Below are 18,928 nucleotides of genomic sequence, written 5' to 3' on the forward strand. Positions count from 1 at the left end.
GAGTTCACACACCAGTGCTAGAACTTAGGGTACAGACTCAATGTGCTCAGCCCTCCACCACTCTGCAGTTCTGGGGTTATTGTGAGGGTCAGGAAGCCTGACACTTGTGAAGCGCTAGTATAGATCTGAGCACACAATGCAAATCATGGTAGATGCTACAGTATCACTGTTGGAATTTCCCAAACCAAGTGAGTATGAATATGGTGATCTATGAATATGGCACCTTCATTTGTCTCTAGCTCCCCTTGGAACCAGTGCCCCATAACTACTGTCACAGGGAACAAACAGGAATTGTAGTGTTGACCATTATGTGAACGTTGAAATTGATAGCTCATTTGTCATGCTCTTTTCTTAACTTGAACTTTCAATAAGATTTATCACATTAAAGTACATAGACAGAAGTAGACTTGATTTTTAAAAAATTTATTGTCCTATTATGAAAAACAAAATACAGAACTCAAGTAGCAAAGATGGCAGCTTCCAGGCGTGTACAGTGGAAAGCTTCAAGGCATTTATCGGGTTAAAGAGCACTGAAGAATGTGACTAGAAGCTTCACACTCTCTGTACTCAGAAGGCATGATTATTTGGATTGAGTGGAGGAGCTGATGGAGATTATGGGAAGAGAGGTGCTAAAGGGTACACTTTGGCCCTGCCCCTGAGTAATGGCAGCATTTTTTATTGTTACAGAGTGAAATTTTCTTTTGTACAGTGCTTTGAAAACCGTTATGCAATAATAGAAAAATGCACAAATGAACTGAAATAATCAAAACCCAGAAAGAAAGTCCAGCTAGATCTTCAGCAGACATGTTCAGGGACAATAATAATAATAATAATAATAATAATAATAAAGTTGATTCTTTTATGCCATCAACTTTTATGAACTCTTTCCATGGCCACAGACTGCTGTTCTCCTAAACAGACGAAAGGAAATGATGGCAAAGTAGACCAGGCTCTTGAGGAGGAGGAGGAGGTAGGTGTAGTAGGCAGAGGTATTGGTGAGCTGCAGTTGCAATGTATCTAGGAGAAGTAATTTGATTATTTTTGTCTGTTCTTTTGAAAAGGTAGGAAATATTAATGGGAGGGATCACAGTTATTTACTTCTTAAGATCTACGTTCAAGTGACACCTCTGCACCACCAAACCAAAAAATAATCATCTACCACCACAACCAACAACAAGACAAAGTAGAATCCAGCTTGCAGGTCAAGTCAATCAGCAACCTCTGCTAAATTCACGTAGAACACTTCAAAATATTAAAAACTAAGATTGCATTTTTAATGAGAGAGTCCAATGAGAAGAAAGTATTTGTGGTAAGTAGTTTTTAGCATTTCTTCATCCCCACCATGTCTCTAATTAATAATAGCTGATATTCACTAACCATTAACCAAATGCCAAACACTCTGAGAGCTTTGTATGCAAAGTTTTACTGTTATATTTATTTTTACAGTAACCTGTGAGATGATTTTCATTCCTATTTTACAAATAAAATGAGAACAGAGAGAAGTAATTTGCCTGATGTTGTGCATTTAGTAAGTACCAGAAACCAGATTTCAATCCCAGGAACATGAATTTACAGATCACATTCTTTGTTACTCTGTAATTCTGTATCTCCAGGTGCAATAAATAATACCCCAGACATCAAAAGGTTAAGCATAACTATAAAGTTGATTTGCTGATTTAGAAGTATCCAAGTCATGACATGTACATGGAATATGATTCTACTAAGGGGACAACCCTGGGGTTGTATCCTTGGTGGGCCACACTGCTACTCAATGAACCTGGTGTTCACAGTAGGGTAGACTGCTGCTCTAGCCTGATGTTCACAGCAGGGTAGGTGCAAGGTTTTAGAAGAGGGCTTTATGTTAACTGGAAGAAAGTGGTTAATCCAAATTCTCTGAAACTTAAAGAGGTTACAGCTCACTCACCTGTCTTTCCTAAATGTCCCTCATTGTGGCTATGATATTACAGGGTGGTTGTACTTAATATCCTTAGAAATTTTGCCAGAAATATATGATAATAATTGACAACAGTGATGGTGGGCCAGACTGCTACTCAATGAACCACAAGGTCAAATCCTTTCCTGTGGAAATTTTCCTTTGACATGCTTTATCGTCATGGTATCAGAACTCTAGAATTATTAGCACTTGGTCTGAAAAGGGACCTCAAGAGGTGATGTGCTCAGAACTCCTTGCCCTTGGTCAGGTTAAGGTGTTAGCTGAGGTCTAGAGCCCTCTTGATACTAGAAATGGAGGAGAGATCAGCAGGTCTAGAGCAAATGCTTCTAGTTGTTTTATTTGTATATTTGCAGGGAGAAAGGGCCAGAAACTAGTACATACTCTGTGCCAGATAAATGAGATACCCCATGCTCAACATTCACATATGTGACTTTATCTCTTCAATAACTGAGTTAGGTGTAATTAATTCTGATTGGCAGATGAGGAAAGTATTTCTCAGAAAACATAAGTAACCATATTTATGCAACTAATAATTAAAAGAGCTGGGATTGAAGTCCAGTCTGTGGTATCCAGAAGCCCATGCACTGCCTCTAGCCCCACCCCAGCCATGCATGCATTGTGTTTCAGGGTCTTGGCTTTGGGCTTTCTTGCTCTATGACTCGACTCAAAGGAAGAATAGAGAACTGAGTAAGTGTATGAATTATTGACTGATGGTTGGATTGAAACCCCAGATTTAGCTGTGTGGCATGGTGTAAGGGACTTAATTTTAACTTATGCTCTCATTTATAAAATGGGAAAAATATATTGTACCACTTCACAGGACTATTATAAGAATTAAACAAGAAAATGCATTAAAAACACAACACTATGCCTTTTGTATAAGAAATGCTCAGTAAATGTCAGTTCATATTATTAACTACCTGAAGGACCAAAGACTTAAAAAAAAAAAACTAAAAGCATCTTGAGATCATGTGTTCCCTAGTGAGAAACAAAAGCTATACAAAAGCCATACCAAAAACCAGCATTTGCTGTGTTAAGGTGGCTAACAGGAAATGATAGATTGACTTAAGATACCACTCAAGTTTATTCTGCAAGATCCAGCCATTCTGATTTTTCTACCTTAAGCCAGAGAAGTTCAAAACTTAAGTTGACCAGAACGGGGGAAATGCTATAGCATGACACAAAGGCAAACATATGCAAAAACTTACCATTTGTGTCTTCCACACAAGCTTTCATTGCAGTATTAATAGCAGCAACCCCTACAAGAAACGAGAGCAACTATCAGTGAATTGTTCGTAACCATTATTTGATAGTGTGTGTCTGTATGTCTGGATACACAGACATATAGATAGATGATAGACAGACAGACAGACAGACAGACAGATTGATGAATAGAATCTGCCAACAGACAGGAGAGAGCTATTAAAAATAGGAACCCCAGTTACAGGAATAGTTGCCCAGACTATGTAATTCAGTATATCTAATTCATATATTATGTTTCTGCATATGAAGATGTTGAAGGTTATGAAGGATACATTTCAACTTTTTAATCATACCTGGAGGGTACTATCCAAGACAACCTGTTTCTTCCTACATTCACTGCTGCTAGCGCAGTGCCCACCCCAAAGTAGCTGTTCAATAAATACTTGTTGAATGGAAAAAATAAACAGAAAAAGGAGCTGCTCTACAGTCTTCAGCACACACTGCTGACATGAACAGTTGCTACCAAAATAAATTTGTTTAATCATAGAACCCACAACAGAATCTTACATGTTTGAAGGAGTCTGGTTTAGGCAAATTTCTCATCTCAGCCATGCCTTTCCAAACCATGCGTTTTCCCAATATCCCCAGCTCACGCACATAATTTTTTGTAGTTATGTTGGTGGACATGACAATATTATTGAAACTAATGTCTATTGAGTGATCATTACTGTACAAGGCTGTGTGGTTCAGTGCATGTTAAATGCTTCATGTGCATTATCTCACTTAATCTCCCAGTAACACTAAAGTAAGTTGTATGCTGGAGGACTCCATGTTACAGACGAGGAATGAGGTTTAGAGAATATTAGTGACTCATGGAGAGTCACACCAGTGACTGGGAGAGACAACATTCAAAGGAATGATGTGGGAGATTAAATGGGAGAGAACATGTAGAAAGTACTCTGTAAAAATAATCCACAGAAATAGAAAATAATCTATAGAAAAACAACATAATTTCCCTATTGTGGATACTAAAAACATCTTCTCTCCCAGACACCTTAATTATGCTTAGCAAATGACTTTCTTATTACAGAAACTCGGCATTTCAGTGCAGTTTTTTCTGAGAATAGGAAGATAAACTAAACCACATTTATATTTATCTGAATATATAAAACCTGAGATAAAAGTTATATTTACCAACAATGTTTTGTTGAAACACGCAAATATACATACAAAGACAAACTTTCTTAAAAAGATCATTGACTGTTGGATGAAGGAAAACAGTTGAGTGGTTGCTTTGGTTTATCCTTTTTCTACTACATGTGTTCTTGTCCATATGGGTATGGATCTGGTATGCAGTTTTATGCACTCAATGAGGTCTTTTTGGTGTGCTCTGAAAAAATAGGTGTGAGGTATAGGCTGCAGGACAAATCTCGAGATTGAAAATGTTAGTATAATCATGTTTAGATGTTAAAATATCCCCAAGGATTATCTTTACTGTGTCTTAAGAGTCTGTTTTCCTTAAAATATAAATAAAAATATCACTATGCACTGCTTGAAATAAAAACAGTAAAGTAACAATTTTTCATAATAAAATCTGTATGTGTATCCTTATTCTCTTTCCTAATTTGGTAGAAAAGTTAGACCAGATTTGTTGTCTGTCTCTTCAAAATCACTTTATTGATTTGTGCTTCCATGTTATATTTTTAGCTTTTATCTAAAACAACAAACTTCCAATAAACAGCATTAGAAATTTGCTGTAGAATGCCATTAACAGACATACCCTTGTTAGCTTTGTTGCCATGAAAAGCCCAAGTGAGATATTTGTTTCAGAAATCAAGTGCCAAGTAAAATACCTTGTAAACCGAACTTCTCTCCTTTACCATAGTCATCCCCGATCACTAGAAAAATCAAACCTAATAGAACACTCAAGCCCAGTAGTTATATTAAACTTGTGCTTTGCATGTTTGCTTTCTCTCTGTTTTAGCCACAGAAATAGGAAAATTAGAGCTGTTTTGGTACTCATTAGTTTTAGGAAAGGATATAAGTAGACATATATGAATAAATACACCCATGTTATATTTTCAAAAGCAAGCATAATCACTGAGTGTTTATCAAAGCCCCAGGAGAAAGCCAAGTCAAGTTTTTGAACCTGATTTGATCTTTGGGGGAACTGGGGTCCAAGAAGATAAAGGCATCAGAAATTCAGATTGGTACACAGTAAAGGTCTTAGCACATCTTATGTGCTTCTTCCTTACTGCTTAAGAAAGGGCTTAACCACAGGGCAAAGTACCAACTGATTCCTTCTCATGGGGCCTTTGGTCTGATGTTAATACTCAGGACTTTAAGTTCTGAGTCTAATGAGTTACTGGGCCACTGCTGGGGCCCTGGCACATTCAGCCCTCTGCCCGCACTGTCCAGATATGTAGAGCATCTAAGGCAAAGGCACTCCTTTGGGACATCATGCCTGAATCCCAAGTGACCCTGAATGTTTAGAAAAAGACTACATTCTCTTTACTGTGTGCATCCCCCTTGGAACCATGATTTGTCCTACTATACTCATCCACATCCTTCCAGGCCTGGCCCACGCTAGTACTGCAATACATGTTTGTTGGGCAGCAATACCAATGGCAATATATACATTCATTATATAGAATGGAAATATGTTTCTACACATTAGACTCACCCAATCTTTAATTATGAAATTTACCTGCAGTGGTATATAAAATACAAACCTGAAAAACCCAGGACTGTAATAAAACAGAGGGGCTAAATTATTCTAATTCATGTTAAACCTTGATCTCTCAGAAAGACATCTGTTGTCTAACAACTTATTGTTTATGGGTTATACTTTGAGTATAGCAAGACTGAAGTTCAAATGTCTTTGCTTGTTGAGTAGAAAATTCCTGAAAGATGTATAATTGTTCTTATTTCCTGACCAAGTAAGATCATCAAAAATGGAATCTCTTTTTGAGCATATTTTTGTGTTCTAAATTGCTAGGTGCTTTCATGTATGTTGTTTCTTACATGGCTCAGTGAATTAAGCATCCTCTCATGGACTCCCGGTTAGGGCACATGCCTGGGTTTTGGGCTTGATCCTCAATGGGGGGGGGTGCTTATAGGAGGCAGCCAATTGATGTTTCTCACATCAATGTTTTTCTCTCTCTCTCTAAAAAAAAAAAATCAATAAAAATATATTTTAAAAAATATTCATACAGCCCTAAAAAACATGCTGTGACTTTAATATTTCGGATGATAAAATTGAGGCCAAGAAAAGTAAAATTTTTTATTTCTTCATCTTTTTATGTTCTAAAACCTATATTATTTAAATTCTATGGGAAAATAGTAGGACATTTTTGCTACTATTAAATGTAGCAACATTTAAGGCATATCATATATATATATATATAGTATTTAACAGACATGTGAGGCATTCCCTTTGCAGAGGGAATGTGTTCTGGGAGGTACACACACATACCTTTCTTTACTGGAGGAAAAATAATTTCTTGATCAACTCCTCTTTTATTATTCTCATGTTTGACTATGCATTTGTGTTCTGTAGCCATTGATTTTTCAGTCACGGTCAGCCAGCTGTATTTCATGTATGTGTCATTAGTCTTCATGGTAATTCCCTGCTGAGATTCCAGAAGTGTATTGCTGTTCTTTTCCTTCCAATATACCTTAATAACATCAGGGAAAAATTTCTCAAGAAGACAAAGATGAGTTCCAGCCTTATGAAGTTTTATTTCGGCAACTGAAGGAAGAAAGATAGTGGGCTTGGGGTAGATCTCTGAATCAAGGCTTCTATCTGTGGGAAAGAAATGGAATAGCAATTAAGAATTAGAGAAACGCCCTGGCCAGTTTGGCTCAGCGGTTGAGCATCGGCCTGCAGACCAGAGAGCCCTGGGTTCAGTTCCCGCTAGGGGCACATACCACCAAAAAAAAAAAAAAAAAAATAGAATTAGAGAAACACAGACATTGTATGGTTTGGAACAACTTAACATATAGTAATCAGAAGAAAAGCTGCTATTGAATTAGTGCTTATAATGGCCTTTCATTCATAATATATTGCGTGGTAATTATTGTTCTTATTTTCAGATGGGAAAAAAGGTCACATAAACTGCCCAAACTCACAGCTCTTAAATGGCACGGCCTGAATTAAAACATGGCTTTTGTTCCTTCTCCACATACTAAAAGGGGGTGTGACTTTTAACTGTTCTAACATTTGTGAACTTATTTATTTTTAATCTCTTTCATACTATCGTAGGTGGAAGCGGATGGCAGGGCTAGGGGGAGACCAGGAGGTAACTTACACCATCTGTCTTCAGATGAGAATCATTAGTGGCTTCTAAAGTGAAAACAAACAAAAAACAGACAACAATATAACAATATGGTAATTGCCAGAGGGAAAGTGAGTGGGGAGGTAGAGAGAGTACAGGGGAAAGGATAAATGGTAGTGATAGGGGACTTGACTGGGTGGTGAACGCACAATGCAATATACAGATGATGTATTATAGAACCGTACACTTGAAACCTGCATAACTTTATTAACCAGTGTCACCCCAATGAGTTAAATAAAAATGAAAAATAAAGTACTTCCCTATTTCATCCCATGAATTTTGTAACTTAAGCTTTTTGGACCACACATCCTCATGTTCTGTAACTCTGTAGAAACTCACTCTCCATTTTACTGATTCTAAAATGCACCACATTATCTTTTTTTTTTTCCCATAAAAATAAATGCCAGGAGGAAATTTTATTTTTTCTTTTTCTAAGCAATACACAGTCACTTGTTTTAATGGGAATTTACATCCACATGTACTTAACTGATCAGGTTATACTTTTAGCTTCAAATATGGACCCCATGCCCAGTTCTAAAGTAATCAAGTTCTCCAAGTTGATTTCACATCTGATTATTTAGGGCAGTACCAAAAATTATACCTCCAATTATTTATGATGCTTGAATTTAGAAGCAAAATAGCAGTATTTCCAAAATTCTATTGATTATTTTCAGAAACACTTATTTTTATCTAGTAAATGTCCTTAACAGAATTTTGTTTCAACTTTGAAAAGGTTCACCAAAAGCACATTTTATTTTGGAATTTCATTTGAAGTCTAAACATGAAATACCACATTTTAAATACACCATATTTTGACCCTCAGTGTCTTCCCTAAAATTTGTATCTGCCCTCTAAGGCTGCTGAGCTATTTTAGAGCGCCATCATTTTCTTTGTTTTCTTCTGCTGAATAAAATGTATATCTAACTGGAGTAATGTTGAAAGCTATGGTTCTAGAGTTTCTTACAGATTTAATGTCAGAATATATAACAAAACATATATTTACAAAGGCATATCACATAAATGCTGCAATGTTACTTGATTATACATTTATTGTTAATCTAATGATTGAAATTATAAATGTTAAAATCCTCTCCAATTTGATTTCCAATTAAAACACAAATTTCTTACTATATTTATTCTCTTTGGGTAATTCAGTGGGCAATCTTTTTAAAACAATTAATTGAATTTTTTCATTTGAGAAGAAACAAAGAAACAAAAATTCTTGAGAATTTCTGCATGTGAAGTAAAGCTCCGGATTTTTATACTAAATCAGTAAGCAAACAGTGTTGAGTTGTTAATCATGTTGTAAACATAATTAAATCATAATGTGCTTATTTTAACTTTATACATCTTACTTTTAATGCAATAGTATTTTGTAATTGTTTATAATTGATTGTACTACTAAGACATTGTATATTTCTGAAACCATATGCTGTTTTTAACTTAAAAATAATGTTATATAAAATAATATTAATTTTTAAATTTTACATTATATTTACATAATTTTAGTCTTTAGTTAATATATAAAGAAATCTAATTTTAATCTTAGAAAATTTTTTCCTTCATAGTAATACTTCTGATTCATGATATTAAAGAAATTGAAAATCAAATGACAAACTTAAAATGTTTTTGTGGCCCTGGCCGGTTTGGCTCAGCGGTTAGAGCGTCGGCCTGCGGTCCGGAGAGACCCGGGTTCGGTTCCCGCTAAGGGCACGTACTTCGGTTGCAGTTTGTCCCAGGTCCTGGTTGGTCGTGCGGGTGGCAGCCACTCGATGTGTCCCTTCACGTCGATGTTTCTCTCTCTCTCTCCCTTCCTCTCTCTCTCCCTCCCACTCTATCTGTACAAAAAAAAAAAAAAAAATGGAAAATATCCTCGGGTGAGGATAAAAAAAAAAAAAATGTTTTTGTGTGGTAACACAGTATTCTTATTGCCTGTCCATTTTCCTTAGCTAGAGATTCTTTGTATAATTCTTTTCAAGATAAAATGAATGTTGAACTTCCATATCTTGCTTTTTTTTTCTTTTTGGTTAATCCTCACCCAAGGATATTTTTCCATTGATTTTTAGATAGAGCAGAAGGGACAGAGGGAGAGGAGAGAGAGAAACATCAATATGAGAGAGGTACATCGATTGGTTGCCTCCTGCATGACCCCAACCAGGTCCAGGGATTGAACCTGCAACTCAGGTACATGCCCTTGATAGCGAATCAAACCCGCAACCCTCGGGTCTAAGAGCCGCCACTCTAACCGCTGAGCTAAACCAACCAGGGCCATATCTTTCTTAATGTAATAGTTAACTGAGTATTAAATAGTGTGCTTGATTATATATGGTTAGTACCTATATTTTGGATCATTGTATTGCATGTGTTTTCTTTGAACATTCTTTTAAAAACTTATTAACAGTGTTTTTCTTTTCTTTTTAATTTATTTGTTTTATTAATTTTAGAGAGAGAGGAAGGAAGAGGGAGAGAGAGATAGAAACATTGATGGGAGAGAACATCAATTAGCCTCCTCCTTCATGCCCCCCACTGGGTATTGGGCCCACAACCTGGGCATGTGCCCTCACCGGGAATCAAACGAGTGACCTCTTGATGCATGGCTCGATGCTCAACCACTGAGTCACACTGGCTGGGCAACAGTGTTTTCTTATGGTCAAAAATCTTGTTCATGATGCATATAATAGAAACCAGGTTAAAAAATAAATAAGCCTTCCAATACATTTATATATAGTTATTTGCATAATCAAATAATACTTCTGAGTTAAATTGCCTGAGTTGTTTATTTTCTTAAGATGCAGCAATATAAATGCCATATAAATTTACCAAATTCTATATAAATGTCAACTATATTTTCAATTGAAAGTATGATATTTCAAAACTACATGTTGATAATAAGTATTCTCTTTTTTTCTTATTATTTTTCTTTCATCAAATAAGTATTTTGAATTTCACTTATGAGATTTCTAACTGTATTTAATTGACTTTACATATTGACCATTTCTGTATGAATTTAAACTTGTTATATTTAATATGGGAATGAAGCTGAAACTTATTGGCTATACAATTTAGGGCCAATAAATGTTGGTACAATATAAATTAAGATAAAGGATTAAGATTTAAAACACATAGGCCAACAATAAAAATTAAAAGCAAACACATGTTAATCTCATTTTTCTTGCCAAGTGAGGGAAAAGTGGTGGCAAAAGGAAACCAATACCTCTAGATTCGTTTTGTTATAAGTAGTTAGATGTACAGCTGAATTCTCTGGAGACTTTCTGCTCTGTCAGTATTATTGGCTGCAAACAGCTCTTCATACTGGATACAATTTTCCTTTACATTTGAATTGGGGGAACACCTATTCAGCACCTATTGTATGTTAGACAATGTGCAGGTACTTCGTTCACACCATCCTCATCAATTCTCATACAACCCCTCTCTACATATCCCATTTTATGAATTAAGAAACTGAGTCCAGAGTAATTGCCCAGCTTCACATAAGCAGTAAGTTGTGGAGCCAGAGCTCCACAGGATCTTTCACTACACACTTCCACCTTCCGAAAAGGAAATGTGTCAACTCACAGCACTGACCTATAGTAATAAAATTTATCCTTGGGCCAAACACTTCCATGATAACTGTATACATTACACATGAGCCTCTCGTACAAGTCCACATGCACACAAAAGCCAAATCTTGTTACGATATTTGCACAATGTTGTCTACGCGTGCCCCTGAGGATTTGTTTTACAATCTTTTCTAAGATTTCTACATCTAATCCCCATAACACTCCTGTTTTATCTAAATATTCTTAACTGTTATTTCAATTTAATTTCTTGCCTTCCCTCTATTACCTTGAAAAATTCCATTCTTCTGATACCTACCTGTGACAACAAGTTTTGTCCCATCACCAAAGAGTTTTCTATCATACTTCCACAGTGATTCAACTAGTAGCAAAAACTTTAGACTAATTTAGCTTCTCTGAGTTTTTCAAATGCTAGTGGAACTATGACAGCCTGCAATTCAAGAGATCACTATTCTGGTTCTGGTTCATTTTGCTCATCTCAAGATCTGTGGCTGAGCAAATAAAGTAAATTAAAGTGTTTGGTGCTTTATTTATCTGAAAACAATGCTGTTAGTGCAAATCAGTTCAACATCGCTTCTAGTGTCAAAGAGAGACCAAAATGAAACAAGATTTGAAAAGAAATTTGATTTAAAATGCTATGGAAATAATATATTATAATAATTATTAGCCATTTGACTTTGTACTCTGACCTGACTTTTTAAACTCATGAGACCAAACCTTGCCCTTACTAATAGTGATTTAGCACGTTGAGGTTGCAGCTAAGTCCCTGGCAGTGCATCCTACTTTGCTCTGAAATGTCTGGAATTCTCAAAGTCATCATCACCGGAAATGTGCCTTTCACACACTTAATTAACAAGCAGTCATTTGTGTTATCTGTATTTCTAGTGTTAAGAAAATCAAAGGGAACATTGGCTAAAGACTAATAATATGAGATCAGAATGGAAGCTGCTTCACTTGTGTTCAAAACAAATAGCTCTCTACTCAGTCAACAAACAGCACAATCATTTGCATTCCAAACTTCAAACAAGCTTGAAGCTCCTGACAGTGGGCCCTCTAGACAGAAGGATGAGAAATGGCAGGATGCCTGCCCTCAAATCCTCCTATTGTTACCTTAGATCACTAGGACATTACCTGCCTGGCCCTGGCCAGTGATCTCAGTGGTTAGAGCAGCGGCCCTTATTCAGAAAGGTCATGGATTTGATTCCCAGTCAAAGGCACATACCTGGGCTGCCGGTTCAATCTCTTGCTGGTCAGGCGCTTGCAGGAGGCAACCAATCGATGTGAGAGATGTGTCTCTCTCACATTGATGTTGATTAACAAAAACAAAACAAAACAAAACAAAAAACAATACCTGCTTGACCACATATGCTGAGGGTCACCATCTGTGAATAACATCAAATAACAGCAATGCCCACAGCATTGATGCAGTGGTAGTATAAGATGGATTTGTTTAAAGAATGCTTCTTCCATTTTATAAAATAAACGTCAAAGACAATATTCACTTTTACTCCACTTCGCCCTAAAGGACTCAAGTATTGAAATCATTTTCTAATTTTATAGTGAGAAAAACATACCATGTTTGAAAATTTGGAGTGCTTTATTTTATCAATTAATAAAAAGTGTATATTCATCTATATTTTTTCTACACTGTTTTCTTTTCTTTAATTCACTTTTTAAAAGTTGAGGTATAACTGACATAACTCTTCTACCTTTGAGGGTAAAATGTAGCCCGTGATTTTTGCTGAATAATTCCAGGCCTTTTTTCTTCTGCTTTCTTTAGTGCTTTTGATCTTCTATTTTTATTTTATGATCTGACTGTAACCTTGAGTTAGGTTTTCTTGAATAGATTTTGGAAATAGGCAGTTTAAATGAAAAATAGTTTGTACATTATAGCTTTTTTTTTTTCTGCCCATGTGGTTGGTAGTTTAATAAGGTCTAACTCAAAGGTGACATGAGCCATGAGAGGATGTGTTGGGAAATCCTAGCACTGTGAATAGATGCAAACCATGTAGAATTCCAGTAGACCGAGAGTGCCAGAACCTAAGGCGAGGCTTGCTTTCCCAAAATGATCCCTCTCAAAACAGGAGCTGCTTCGTATTTCAGTCCTTGTGCAACCTCACATATTAAAAGATGCTCTTCCAATACTCTGCTTTGATAAAAATACTACTTAGATAAGCTATTAAACTAAAATGAATTAATTTTTAAAAAATTTATTTTAAAACTCAATAGTAGCTTTAGAGCTAGCACTGTAATAGACAATAAAGACATTTAACATGGTAAGTATTACGAGAGACTAAAGCCTATACAGTTTATGCTTACATTGCACATGTATAGAATAACAGAATAAACTAGAAAGTGCTTTTCTTTCATTTTGTAAATAGTAATTGTCTCTTCAGATTAAATTTCCAATGACATCATCATATAGGGATCCCAAAACAGACACAGGAACTTAGAAAGTTGCTCTAAAATAAAGTAGATGTTTTAGATGCATGAGAAGAGTCTGAATAAAATCTTTAATGAAATGTAAGGGCAAAAAAAATCACCTGATATTTGTATTGCTATTTCACACCTGATATTTGTTTTTGATATAACTTTTAACTTTGTGACTATAATCTAATTTAAAAACTAAATATTTTAAGGATATTTGACATTTATCTATATCACTATAAATTTATATATTCAAGTAGCAAACCTCTCTCCTATCTCTTACTTCTAGATATTTCTACTGGAAAATGAGAGATCACCTTATATTTATGTTAATAGTATTTGAGATCATGCTTATTATATTCTAATATTTTTAGAAGCAGGTTATAATTAGTCTTAGAAATTCAAAGTATTTTGCATGTACTGACAATTTGTTCTAAAGTGACTTGTAGACTAGATGAGAATTAATATATTTATCCCCTTATTCCATAAAGAAGTCCAATAGATAGTTATCTGAATTCTGGGGACTCACATTTTTATCACTGATCATGTCCCAAACTTTGTGGTAGATTATTTTCATATTTAATTTCATTTAATTTTCACAATATCCACCTGAGATGGTTGTTGCATATATAGAATGAATAGATGAAATATATCAAAATAGTAACAGTGATGTGTCGATATTAAATTTTACTATTTTATTAAAATATTTTTTTCTAATTTTTAAAATTTTCAATTATAGTTGGCATACAATAAACATAGTGTAAACATAGTAATTAGACATTTATATAACTTACAAATTAATCACCCAGATAAATCTAGTAACCACCTGACACCATGCATAGTTATTATAGTATTATTAACTATATTCTGTATGCTGTACTTTACATGCCCATGAAAATCTGTAGAGAATTTTTATTAAAATTTTACTTGAGCCAAAAGTGGATACACCTGGAAGCAAGATCTCAGCAGACTGAGATAAATGCTTTCTTTGTATTTCTTATTTTTTGGATTTTCCAATTTTTCCATAATAGGTATATACTATGATTATAATTTTAAGAAGGCAACAACCAGTGAATCAAAATTTATTTGCTAAAGGATAATTACATAGAAAGTGATAGACTCAGAATCAAAGTCTATAATTTTCCCTGCCCCAAACTTTCCTAAAAAAATACTTTTCAGGACCCTCATGAATTATATCTGTGTCACCATTATTTAATCTGATTGCTATAATCACATTGAGTATGAAGTCAGTTGGAAAAAAGAGGACCAGAAAGGTGCTTTTCAGTTTATGAATTCATTTTTCTATATGATCACAACTACTAAGAAAACCAAAATGTGTCATTTCTTCTTTTTCAATATTTTATCAAGTCTTGAAAATTATTTGAAAAAATTTTGAAAACCTTCATTTGAATGCATCTCGTAGGCTACAACATCCTTGTAAAATGTTCTCCCTTCTTCAGGCAAGGTTTCATTTTTAAGGCTAATGATGAATTAACAAATTCACTGGGCTAAATTTAGAAGAAGCAAATCCAGTTTATGACATTCTTGCATTTGATCATACTGTTAACTATTTTGATATCAGTCATCCTCTGACCAAATGACAAATGTAGCAATTTTTTAAATTTTTTTCATTGGTTATTTGTGGTGTCAAATAAATAAATTATTTAAACTTCTTTAAAAATATTTCAACATAAAAATACCAAGTGGACCTAACATCTCACCCCTTAGGCATTCACAGTTGCCCTCACTAGTTAATTCCTTATTGATGTCCTCCATGGTAGGTCAGGAGAAAACTGCCTTCAAATACCTGGGTGGAATCATTGACCTCCCTGGAGATTACCATGATATGTGACCAAACTGGGACTGAATCCAACACTTCTGAGCCCACACCAGCACCTAGCCTGCAGCACCGGCATTACCTGCCTTCCCTCCCTATCTTAACTGAAGAATTTAAAGAAAATTTACCTGTAACAAGGAGCTGTGTGCCAGGACCAAATATTTTGCTTCTCCCGACTTTCCTTTGCCCACTATCTGTAAAGCCTTTGTAGAAACATCTCTTTGTATCTGTTTTAAAATTGTGCCCATATTCTTTCAATATTTATACAAATATATAGAAATTGATCCTGCTAACATTACACAAAGATGAAGCTCAAGCAAAATCACATTAAATATGGATGTAGTCAAGAACTGTAGAACTGGCCCTCTCTGCCTGGGCACCGTGGGTTATGTCTTGTCCCATCTCACGTTGGAGAGTATGATTTGATCTGTTCTCACCATTTTGCCTAAATCTTCTACTCTCCTCCCTTAAAGAGTTTTTACATATAAAGTAAGTTTTTTTCCTAGAGTATAATTAAAAGTTAATATTTCTTTCATTTTCAAAGAGAAATACTAGGAATAATATATTTAAGTATTTAATATATGTATTTCAATATGTTTTACAGGTATTTGTTATTGATATGTATTAAGGGGTGAGCATCTGTATTCATTCTAAAGTAACTTTTTTCTAGAATCCAATTCCTATTGATAGACCAGATGAACTGTTACAGAGTGTAATTCTTAATGATGGTCTCTTAAGCTATTTATTGCTGAAAGACTGCTCCTTTGGACTTATTACATTTATAGTTTCCAGGACATTGGCTATACATACTATGTTGCTTATCAGAGGAACATATTCAGTTTAAGGCAGCTATGAGTTATACAATTTAGTTAGTAATGCAGTTTAGTTCCTTTACCAGCTACAATATTTTTAGCAAATTTGATGCCAATAGATAAATAAAATTGAGTGGAATGGTGTCAAAATGACTTGTCATTTTATAGAAATATCCTAAGAATCATATTTTAAGTATTTAATGAATACATATTCAACCTGACTTACTTGATCCTTTTGGAGGGAGAGAAGGGTGCCATGATTAGAAGCAGAAGCATTGTTTTCATACAAGGCTAGTAATACAAATTATGAGCTATTACTAATAAGTACTGAATTAGAGTCCATTTAAAAGGTCAGACTACAGAAGAGTAAATATTCAGAAGACAAAAACATGACTTAATGTTTTTAATATCACATAATGGTCCAGACCATGCACTTTGGAATACACAGTCTCTATTGAACACTAAATTTTGCCATAGTAGCTAGTTAAGTGACTTGAGGCAAATTACTCTAACCACATCACTCTAAACCTCAGTTTCCTTATCTATGAAATGGAAATAAGAGAATCTCCTGTACAGCACTATTGAGGAATCAGATAAAGCACTGAAACTATGTAGCATGGTGTCTGGCCCTCAGTAACTATTAGCTAATATTATTGTCTTTAATGGGATTGTCTGGGTCCAGTTTATCAAATTCCTCCACCAAACAAAATATATGTTCTTTATAAGCAATAACTCATATAAATTAAGAAAGGAAACAACTCATGAATCCAAAATCATCTTCCTCTATAGCAGCCACAGGCCAAAGAACATGGGGCCCAAGCAGGCCAGAATCTAAAATACTTATCTACCAGACAAAATGCTTTTTGAGTGTTGGAACTATGTTTTTCATTCTTTTATCTCCAGCATTCAGCACAGAAACTTTCTTCTATAAAGGTTCTCTGAGACAATAAACCAACAAATGAGGACGTAAAACTATGCAGACCTTTTTCATAGACTTTGGAGCTGAAATGGCTTATTGAACTTATAATTCCATTAAACTGGTCCATCTCTAGTCGGTATAACAAGACCTGTGGTTGCACAAACTGTGATGTTCTCTACTCATTCGCTGTAAGAATTAAGTTTTTGCACTGCCATTAGGGATGAGGTGAAAACCAATAATATAGGTTTATCATATTATTGAGAGAACAGTACAATGTGTTTTGTCTCAGCATATATGGAAGAGATTATTAATAAAAGTGTCTCTCAATAAAAAGATCTTCAACAAGAAAAGTGTCATAAACCTATAATTTATATCAATGGTACTCAAAATATTTTAATTTCTAACTTGAGTCTACCCTTTATTCTCAGAATACCCTGTATTCTAAGAATAGCATTTCAATCTGCTTACAAGCAGGGAAGTAAATAAACCATTTACAAAGTAGTTTTGTTTCCATATATAGTGACTTGTAGCTGTAAAATTGCTGTTTATATGCTGAGGCTGAGAATGTGGCAGTCAGATTGAGGTGATCCTAATTTGTTTTATTTAATTAACATTTACCAGGTTTTCAAAAATAAAATAAAAGTTACTTACCAGGGGAAATTACTATGAGTTTAGTCCCTTCTGCAAATATCTTGATCCAGCCTGAGCTAACACACTGGTTACAGCCCCTACAAAAATCTCACCGTACTCCTAAACTTTGTGATGTGACCAGCATAGAAAAAAATGGCAATTTGATCTTCTGGGTTCCTTTGGAAGTCCTTAAATATAGGTTTTGAGGCATCTGATATTTTGTGTTTTCCTCAGAGAAATAAACCCAGATGTCTGTTTTCCATCAAGGCAGTAGTCATTGAAAAAGACTGAGAGAAAATAAAAGCAGGAAAAGAAGAGATCAAGCTCAAATGATCAACCAACTAGTTTTCTAAATTACCAGGAAACGTATTCTGAGATTTAAGACGTTTTATTTCCAGGTGTTCAATTGTGTGAAATTTCTCAGAGATTGTATCAAAGGAAAGGCCCTTCCTTCTGTACCCACGAATACCAGGGCTGCCCCTTTAGCAGCTGGAAATGTATTTCTGAAAGCAGGAAACCCTTCAGTAACTGAAAATGCAAATCTGCCAACACAAATATACTTGAGAAATGTGAACAAAATTCTCCATTTTTAATAAAACCACTTTTATTATTTGACAATGTGTTTCTTTGCTATGCAATGCAAATAAGAAATTAGTTTCTGTGATGACATTACTTTTCCTGGAATAAAAGAAGAAATTTATAGAATTCTATCTCTTATGAAATATATTTCTTATTTACACTAAAATTTAAAAACAAAATCTAGTTCTGTGATATGTTGAAAGAAGAATCCTCTTAGAAGTTGTTTTGTAATCTTAGGCCATTTATCTTGGATCAGGGGAAAGAAATTTTCAGAAGCAGCTGACTGCTTCTCTGAGTACACATGAGCTGTCCATCTGCCAGGACCCAAGAACATGCCCTGATGACTCCCACGTGCACCTCAGATCTAAGTCTGGGCCTAAGTCCCACGAGCAAACAATGCCTCTGCCCCTAGAAATGAAGCTGTGAGGTGGTCATGGTGAGAACTGTCCATTCACAGCAGATCACAGCACCCAAGAAAATGGGAGAGGATCAACAATAAAAAAAGAAAAAGAAAGTTATGTTTTAAAGGTGGTGTTTTTTAACTGAGCATTTCATGCTATTAAAACTTAGAGCTGTCAAATATCTTTTGCACTTATTGTAGATGTAAATAGTACCCACTCAATTCCTTTCTGATAGCTTGACCTCTTTTTCT

At 35.0% G+C, this 18,928-nt stretch overlaps 1 protein-coding gene across 1 annotated transcript in view; it reads right to left on the bottom strand.

The window, feature by feature from the left end:
• Positions 1 to 434: 434 nt before the first annotated feature.
• Positions 435 to 18,928, bottom strand: part of LOC118620447 (T-cell receptor gamma chain C region C10.5) — a 48,364-nt gene continuing 29,870 nt past the window's right edge. The window contains exons 3-6 of the mRNA XM_036247537.1: positions 17,719 to 17,774; positions 6,633 to 6,962; positions 3,163 to 3,213; positions 435 to 1,017 (exon numbers count right to left, since the gene is read on the bottom strand). Of these exons, the coding sequence (XP_036103430.1) occupies positions 875 to 1,017; positions 3,163 to 3,213; positions 6,633 to 6,962; positions 17,719 to 17,774 (580 nt within the window). The 3' untranslated portion in view covers positions 435 to 874. The remainder of the gene's footprint in view (positions 1,018 to 3,162; positions 3,214 to 6,632; positions 6,963 to 17,718; positions 17,775 to 18,928) is intronic.

This window comes from Molossus molossus, unplaced genomic scaffold, assembly GCF_014108415.1.
Source record: "Molossus molossus isolate mMolMol1 unplaced genomic scaffold, mMolMol1.p scaffold_m16_p_7, whole genome shotgun sequence".
NCBI lineage: Eukaryota > Metazoa > Chordata > Mammalia > Chiroptera > Molossidae > Molossus > Molossus molossus.